Source organism: Rasamsonia emersonii, assembly GCF_000968595.1.
Source record: "Rasamsonia emersonii CBS 393.64 chromosome Unknown ctg1118621760777, whole genome shotgun sequence".
Lineage (NCBI taxonomy): Eukaryota > Fungi > Ascomycota > Eurotiomycetes > Eurotiales > Trichocomaceae > Rasamsonia > Rasamsonia emersonii.
The window spans coordinates 1-8240 of NW_013562740.1; the positions used below are offsets into that span (position 1 = coordinate 1).

At 52.6% G+C, this 8240-nt stretch overlaps 3 protein-coding genes across 3 annotated transcripts; all 3 read right to left on the reverse strand.

The window, feature by feature from the left end:
* T310_8506 (Cell wall glucanase) lies at nucleotides 1–1000 on the reverse strand (the record flags this gene model as incomplete). The annotated part of the gene is made up of 2 exons (XM_013468713.1): nucleotides 1–147; nucleotides 201–1000. Coding segments are annotated over 2 exons (947 nt in total), but the record flags the coding sequence as incomplete, so codon positions are not given.
* Nucleotides 1001–2463: 1463 nt separating this feature from the next.
* On the reverse strand, nucleotides 2464–4671 carry T310_8507 (uncharacterized protein; the record flags this gene model as incomplete). Its single annotated transcript, XM_013468714.1, has 6 exons — nucleotides 2464–3011; nucleotides 3079–3608; nucleotides 3777–3800; nucleotides 4085–4177; nucleotides 4208–4284; nucleotides 4393–4671. 6 exons carry the CDS (start codon nucleotides 4669–4671, stop codon nucleotides 2464–2466), a joined length of 1551 nt encoding a protein of 516 aa, XP_013324168.1.
* An 832-nt stretch (nucleotides 4672–5503) lies between these two features.
* On the reverse strand, nucleotides 5504–6576 carry T310_8508 (uncharacterized protein; the record flags this gene model as incomplete). The annotated part of the gene is made up of 3 exons (XM_013468715.1): nucleotides 5504–6093; nucleotides 6145–6425; nucleotides 6560–6576. 3 exons carry the CDS (start codon nucleotides 6574–6576, stop codon nucleotides 5504–5506), a joined length of 888 nt encoding a protein of 295 aa, XP_013324169.1.
* Between the last annotated feature and the right edge of the window lie 1664 nt (nucleotides 6577–8240).

The window sequence follows — 8240 nt, forward strand, 5'->3', positions numbered from 1 at the left end:
CAGAAGATCAGGACTGCCAGCCCCAGCCCGGCCGCTCCTGCGGCTGCGGCGTAGACGCCCACCTTGGCGCCTTGTGGGAGGTTCGCCCACTTCTGCGCCACCGACTCGTGGTGCTTATAGAGCGTCTCCGCGGCGGTGGAGTTGCCCCTGCCGCCAGTTAGCAGCGATTCATCTGCAATAGAATTGGGGGAAGTACTTACGGAACAATGGTGATGCTCTGGTACGTCCCGTCCCGGTTCGAATAGACGTACTCCTTGCCCGTGGAGAAGTCCTGCACGCTCACCTGCTGCACATACATGTTGTACGGCCCATCATCATAATTAATCACACCGCCGGCCCATTCAATCCGCCCCTGCGGCTGGGACGGGTCGCCTCCGGGCCAGATGCCCAGGCGGATGGTCATGGGCGTCTGCGGGTACGCGGTGCCGCCCTCGGCATCCTCATAGTTCAGCGTGCGCAGCAGGTGGCCGTCCACCCACCACTCGAGCTTGTCCTTGGTCCAGTAGGTGGTGTAGTTGTGGTAGTCGTCGGTGGTGCTGCCGCTGATGTTGAAGGTGGCGGCCGACCCGTTGACGGTCTGGCCCTTGCTGAAGTAGTTGGTCTGCACCTGGGGGCTCTCGGAGCCGACCCATTCCCAGTCGACCTCGTCGAGGTCGTCGGACTGCAGGACGACGCTGCTGATGACGCCGTGGCCCGGGGCGGCCTGCACGTGGTACTCGATGCGGCCGAAGAAGATGTAGAAGTTGGAGCGGATGGTGGGCGAGTCCAGCCTCTTCTGGATGGAGAACATCATGGCGTTGTCGGTGTAGTCGACGGCGCCGTTGGTGATGTTCCAGGTGCTGTCAAGGATGCTGTTGGAGCTCCAGTTCCATGTCCACGACGTGCCAAAGGCCGGATCGGGCGCGCAGCTCTGCTTGGTCGGGTTGCAGTCGGTCCATGTCTGGGCGTGAACGGACGTGATGGCGGCCGCGAGCAGGCCGAGGAGGAAAAGGAGGGTCATTGCCAGTCGTCAGCGGCGATGCGGTCAATTCAAACAGCACAGTTCAACGCAATTCAACTCGATTCACTTCGATTCGACGCGATCTGGTCTCTCGAGGGAGTGGATGTGCGGCAATCCGCACGCGAGAAAGGAGTGGGAGGTCTGGAGAGAAGGAATACCCTGCGCCTGGGACGCAGGCAAAGCAGTGAAATGAGCGACGTGACGCAGCAGTCAGACAGACCAGATGGGATCAGATCAAGAGGAGAAGAGGCCGCCCGCCAGCGGGCTATGGGCGATGGGGCAGGCTCTGCAACGGTGGCATGGGTGGTAAGGGGAGAGAGCAGCGACGCCAAATTTGGGCCGTGACTGGCTGCCGCCCCTGACGGCCCGTTTGACCATGCACGCGCCGGCGCTGCACGATAACGCTTGACGAGCTCCATTCATTCTTGACTCCGTATTCTAGCTTTCCTGTCTGAGGAATGCGAATAATAATAATCCGTGTCTTCATTGAGAGAACTACAGCGCATCAACCCAGCACCCAAGAACTCTTTGACCAGCCGATGCCGTGAGTTCGCGTTCATTTATTTACTCTTCACTACGAACCTAACTAACCCGGTGGCGGCGCGACCCAAGCGTCATTGACAAGTGAGACTAGTCGCCTTCCAAGCCACTATTATCTAGTCCTGCTGTATACTAGCCTAGATGCCTCCTGGATTCCTAGTCCGGCAGAAACGGCAAAAAAAAGCCGCGACGCAGGGGATTATTCACTTCGACGCGACTGCGTAATTAATCCGTACGGAGTTAATAATAATAATTAATGCCAGCTGATAAGAAAAACGACAAAAACGAAAAGCGAAAAATAAAAATAACAGCCTGCGTAGTTATTATTATAATGACCAGCAGACTATTTGCCCTGCAGCCCCATCCATCGACTGATCCATCCATCCATCTTTGCCCCTTTTGAGTTTTTTCGCCTCTCTTGGCAGCCAGGGAGATCTCTTGGCGATGATCAGAACTCATGCCAGTGCGGCTGACGCAGTAGCTACCTAACAGATGGAGTGTGTGCTATTAATAAGAATAAGGTCGGAGCCAGGAATCGCTCAGCAGGATAAAAATAAAGATGAATTGATCGACATGATGTGCGCGTGTTTTGCGTTGCGATACTGTAGTTAGAGACTGGAGGAGAGGAAAGGGGCTGGGGCTGGGGCTGGTGACTAAGCACGACGAGTGGTTGATGACTAAGCGGAATGACTAATTAAATCACATGACTTGACTTGACGCCTCAGGCTGCGACTGATGCCTTGTCTCAATTCCTATTACAGCAAGTGAGCAGTCTGCATGCAATGCAATAGTCGAATTCTTCGATCTATTGGAACTGTCTGAGGTGAGAGAAACTATCTATACAGTCCACGCAACTCCATCCACCGTCTATGTGTTGTGCCTGGCATATATGCACATGTAAATATTTTAGTCCTGGCTGCTCATTATACCTCCTTCGGCGCCTCCTGCTCCTTCTCCTTCTTCCGGATATCCTTCCACCCCAACCCCCACGTGCAGCAGAAACAGGCGCAGGCTAACCCCACCGCCAGGTAGAACACCCTGTCGATGCTGGTGCTGTACGCGGCCGACACGCCCGCCAGCTGTACCGGGTTTGTGACCACCTCTCGAATGCCCGTGGCGCCCGCAGCGACGATGACGGCCGGGTTCACGCCCGGCGCATCGCGGAGGATCGCCGTGCGGAGACTGTTGGTGAAGACGGGATCGCCCGCGGTCAGGAACACGGCGCTGCCAAAGGTTTGGCAGAACGTCACCAGAGACATGGAGATGGATGTCAGCGCCGGCGGCAGCGAGTTCTGCACCGCTGTCAACGGCATTTGCATCCCCATGCCGCGCGCGGCGCCGAGCAGGATCTGGTATCCGATCCATTTCCCGGTCGAGGTGGATGGCGACAAGGTCGACAAGAGGCCGTTGCTGACGGCCAGCAGCATCGCGCTGCCCACACTCCAGGGCAGATAGTAGCCCAGTTTGCTGACTAGGTTTTGTCAGCATCCTACTCCATTGTTGTTTCCATGCTCGTCCGGTAGATAGATTGCACTCACCTGCTGCTCCCGCCGCAACACCAGCGATCAACTGACTGATGACGTTCGGCAGTAAGTAGACTCCACTCAGCATGGGGGAGACCCCCTTCACGGCCTGGAAGTAGATGGGCAGGAAGTACTCCACCAGCTGGAGCATGCCGAAGAAGAAGAGCTGGACCAGGCAGGCCGACCACACCGCTCGTACGCGCACCATGGACAGCGGGATCATCGCCTCGTCGCCCTTGAAGTACTCCCACACGAGGAAGACGATGAACGTGCCTCCCGCGCCGCAGAAGAGCCCAATCACCGTCGCGCTGTCCCAGGCGAACTGGTTCCCGCCCCAGACCAGGGCGAGGAAGAACTGGATCGCCGCAGGAGCAAACAGGGCGAAGCCGACCAGATCGAGCTTTGTGAGAATGGTTTTCAGGACGGAGAGCTCTCGGGGTTTGATGCTATCGGGGATGTCGATGAAGAGAAGCAAGATGGCCACGAGGCCGCCGATGGGGAGGTTGATGTAGAAGCCTGTAGCAATCCAGGTTAGTAATCGATAACTATACTATATATAATATATGTCTGTCTGGTAAACGTTCACCATCGCCAGGTCGTGTACGACGTGAACGCACCACCAACAAGAGGCCCAGAGATGATGCCGAATTGCGCGACTAGCGATAGCTATTAGAATGCATCTGTCATGACCAGACGTCTATGTCTATACTTACCGCCTATCATCGCCCCAAAATATGCTGCAAAGGATTAGCTTGACATCAACCAGATATCTCAGATATCTCACTAGGGGTGTATACCAGGCCGCTTATGCGTCGGCACACACGACGACAGAATCGTCAGAGAGCCATTCATCAAGCCCGCACTTCCCAGACCAGCCACAGCTCTTGAGACAATCAGCATCTTGGACGAGGTCGACACGGCACAGAGCAACGAGCCGAGTTCGAACACGAAGAAGAAGGCCAGGAACGTCCACTGCTGTCGTTAACAAGTCGACAACGGCATAGAATTCAGTCACACCCACCTTGGAGCGGAAATTCGAATACAGCTTCCCGGCCAGCGGCTGGAGAGAGGCACTGGTTGCGCATCAGCAGATTTCCCGGTGGATGCAGACGACCTGATTAATGTATGTATGTACAGTACATACTTAGCCAACTGATACGAACTCCCATACCAACCAACATCTTGCAACGCATGAAAATCGCTAGCAATGCGTGGAACGGCCTACCAAGAAATCAAAAAAAAAAGAATACCATTAATACAATGCACCGCAGAAATCAAAACAAGCTGAAGAAGCAGTCAATGGGTCATTTCTGTCAATGACTTATGTACCGTCGCGATAATGCTCATGTCGAGCAAGATCAAAAACCCCACTAGCGTCACTGCCACCGTGATGAGGTACAGTCTGATTCCGGTGATGAAGCCTTTTTCTTTTTCTTCTTGGTCTGTCGAGTTGGGTCCTGTTGTGGTGTCTGCTGCTGCTGCTGCGGCCTTCTCTTCGTCATCTTTATCGTTCTTGTTCTTGTTCTTGTTCTTCTTAAGTGAGGACGGATCATCGCAGCTGGACAATGTTTCTGCTGCTGCTGCTGCTGCTGCTGTTGTTGTCGTCATTTCTTCCGTGTTTTCTTCTCCATTATTCCTCGTCGCAGGTGATGCTTGATCGGAGGAGACGGGGGAGGGCGAAGACGCCCGATTAGGCTTCTGCGCGTCCATAGGTAGTATGCGCGATCTAGAAATCAGGTGCCCAACCCCAATAAAGAAAAGACGAGTTGAAAAAAAGGATAGAGAAAAAGAAACGAAGCTTTTTTTTTTAATCTATCAATCAATCCTCTTCCCGCTGTCTATATATATAATGTAGCAAGCGACCTGGCGTGAGGACATCTCTTGTTTCCTTCAACAAGGACATTATTAAAAACTTCTCTCTGCTTATATATGAATTGCCAAAACCTCAAATAATAATAATAATAATAATAATAATAGATTCCACCGAAAAGTAGCCCAGCCCAGCCAGCCAGGCAACAGACAAGAAACAACCAGATCGGGAATGGAATCGGAGTTGGAGATGAGGGTTCGGATTTCGGATTTCGGATTTCCGGGGTGCCGAGTCCGATCGTATATACAGTACATACTCCGTACATAGCTTACTTACCTAACGTATGTACTCTATGAATACCTCTTTTTGTTGAATGTTCCCTGGTCAGAAACATTTAAACAGAAATTAATTGCGAAAATTGAGAGAAAAGGGAAGGGGAAAGGGGGAAGGGAGGGACGAAAAGTGGTAGTTAATAGATGATCTATCTCCGATTGGATTAGCTGCTGCCATACGAGTAAGAGAGACGAGTAGGTAGAAAATACCATCTAGCTAGGTAATAGGAAACAAAACAGAATTATACCAATCCAGATGACTTCATTTCCATTTTTTATACCTGTCTATATACGGATACTATAAATCCCACAGTCCAAGAATCTCTCTCAGAAAAGGATCAGCCTCGTCAAAGAAAGAAAAGATCCCTGACGTCGGGAACTGCTGCTCTGCGGCCGCAGTAGTCTCTCCAACCGGGCCGCTGTTTCGCACCGACTCCGCATCGCGTCTGAATTCCCACCAGGATTTGAGAGCGCCGATCAGCTTGGTCGTCTTGGCCAAGGCGTCGTCCTCTTCCTGGCCGACCTTCCATCCCGACGCGGCCTTAGCATGCTGTAGATTACTCAGGACCCGGTCGAGAATGTGCGAGAAATCAGCCGTGCTGCGCACGAACCGCGTGTCCCACGCAGGATCGTTGAGCGTTGAGAGTCGGTACAAGGCGAAGATGCAATACGCCATCTGGGAAAAGATGAGTACGGAGAATCCTAACCACGCGGACGGCGGACACTGGAAGAACGCATCGAACCAGGCCTTGATCGCCTGGAGGCAGGCGTAGAGATAGTCCAGGCGCTGATCGTCCGTGTCCGACCCGACGGACACCAGAGGAGCACGGGACAGCGCAATCTCGTTCACCACCACTTCCGTACACAGGACCTGGAGCGATATGATCTCTGCTAGCTGTCAGCTCGGTATAAGATGATACGCAGATGCGGTGGCCATACCGTTGTTCTCTAAATGCGGGGGAATTTTGCTCTTCACGTCCTGTAACTGCGATTGTAGTCCTTTCAGGTAGAGGATCGACCCTCTCAAATTCTCCACCTGCTCGACTTCTCGGTTGCGTATACTGATGGGAACCGCCTTTTCAGTGATCAGGTGCAGTCGGATCTGGTACACGAAGACTTCGTCGGTGGGATATTCCGGTTTTTCAGCCAGCACCTGCAGACATTCCTCCATGTACGGCGACCAGCGCATACCCTCGAATTTTTGATAGTACGATGCAATACTAGACCAGTCAGCCGAGGATCGTCCAAATGTAAGCTGGGTACCAACGTTGAACTCAACAGAAAGCAAGCCAGGACTGCTCGCCGGTGCTCCATAGTCCGAGTCCGAGGCTGTCGTATTTTCGGATGGACGTACGACAAGTTCCGCAGCATCTTGTTCGAATCTTCTCGCTGGGGTCGATGAAGCCCCAGATCATATACGAGAGACATGCAAAAATGGGTGAAAACGGTCAGCAGCGGTCCATTATGGACCTGGTAATGGCCCCTAGGAACATTAGCATAACGTTTCTTTTTTTTTCTGTAAATCACATACCACCCAACAAAAACGAGGAGTCCAAACAGGAGGTCCAAACTTCGCTCGCCATTCACCAGGACTTCCCGCGAGGATTTCGAATTTCGAGTCCACCGACACTCCTCGCAGATCAGACCAACTGGATATCCGAAGACATGATTGGTTGTGGAAGAATCAGCATGCACATGTCTCAGCAATTGTTATTATTGAAAGGCTTGATTGATTCGATTGCCCTGTCGTAGCCATGTGACTGAGGTCAGCTGAGATGCCTGCCGAATCGGGTTACCCCAGGACCTTCCCCATGGGGAAGGTGTGAGCTCACGATGACTAAGCAGAAGTCTGCCAGCAGCTGATATTCTGATATTTGTTCCAGTACAGTGTAGAGTAGTCGATTGTGCACTTCGCCTTTTTTTTTTACGGAAATAAATTCTTCCAGCAACACGATGGCCCCTTGTCATTTATGGGGAGAACCGTAGTTAATAACTTCATCAATATACGAACAAGGTTAGGTGAGGAGAAGTATTTAGAAGGAGATTAGGCGGCGAATTGATCGATTTTAGTGCTGGGTTATAGATAAAAAAAATAGTTTCAATGTCAATCTGTACGGTGTCATCTCACGCAGTATAACACTGACTACTTTTTTTCTACGTCAGATATGCAGGTCGTATACTCCGTAAAGCGCGCATAGTACGTGGGCCAGAGGCTAAGTCCCTGGGATATGCGTTTGTATTCGACTTGTGCAGTACGAATAAGACTCATTAGTGCTTATCATGTCTCAATTGTGCAGGACGTGCAATGGTGACCGAGGTTGGATTTTTTGCTGTAGGGCTGTGCAAGCTCAGGCCAAGTGGGACGCGATCGGCGACTCCGTTCAGTGGGAACGCGCTTGCCGATCGATCGTCCAAGTTCCAACTTCAAACACTCCGCCGCTCGTCGACGACGGTACTCCGATTCCTCGGCAGATTTCCTGCATCGCGCGTCTAGATCGAGCGACGGTTGAATCATCAGAATGTTTTTCTCGTCAGACCACTCACCCACCCAGCAATACGATGCTCTCGAGACACGACATGATGGACGGCCCCCAAGTGGCTACCTTATTGCCAAGGACTGGTCCCTTGGTTGGCCAAGCAGTGGGCGAGCTTAAAGGGACAATTCCAGAATTCTTCAACGCGCATTATTTGCTGCCCCGGATCAGCATACCAGACTCGCCGTTAGCGCTGACTTGAGCACGACCATCGTCGCTCTCCCCTCAGGCGTCCAGCCTCCAGATCAGAAAGAGCCATCACTGCTTTTGCTGGCTGCCAAGAGCTTGGCCGAATTCAGATTTTGCCGTTCTAATTATTCTTCCATCGCCGTCCCGATGGAGTGGAATGGGGTGGTTATCCAAGATGGTATGCGAATAATGCAGCCGCGTCGGCCAGTCCGGAGCGGATCCGGGCAGATCAATTGGCCCGATTCTCCGGAGGATCGCCCTCGCCCAGTCCACTCCTTCGTGCTTTGGTGGCATATGACGACGTCAGGGCTG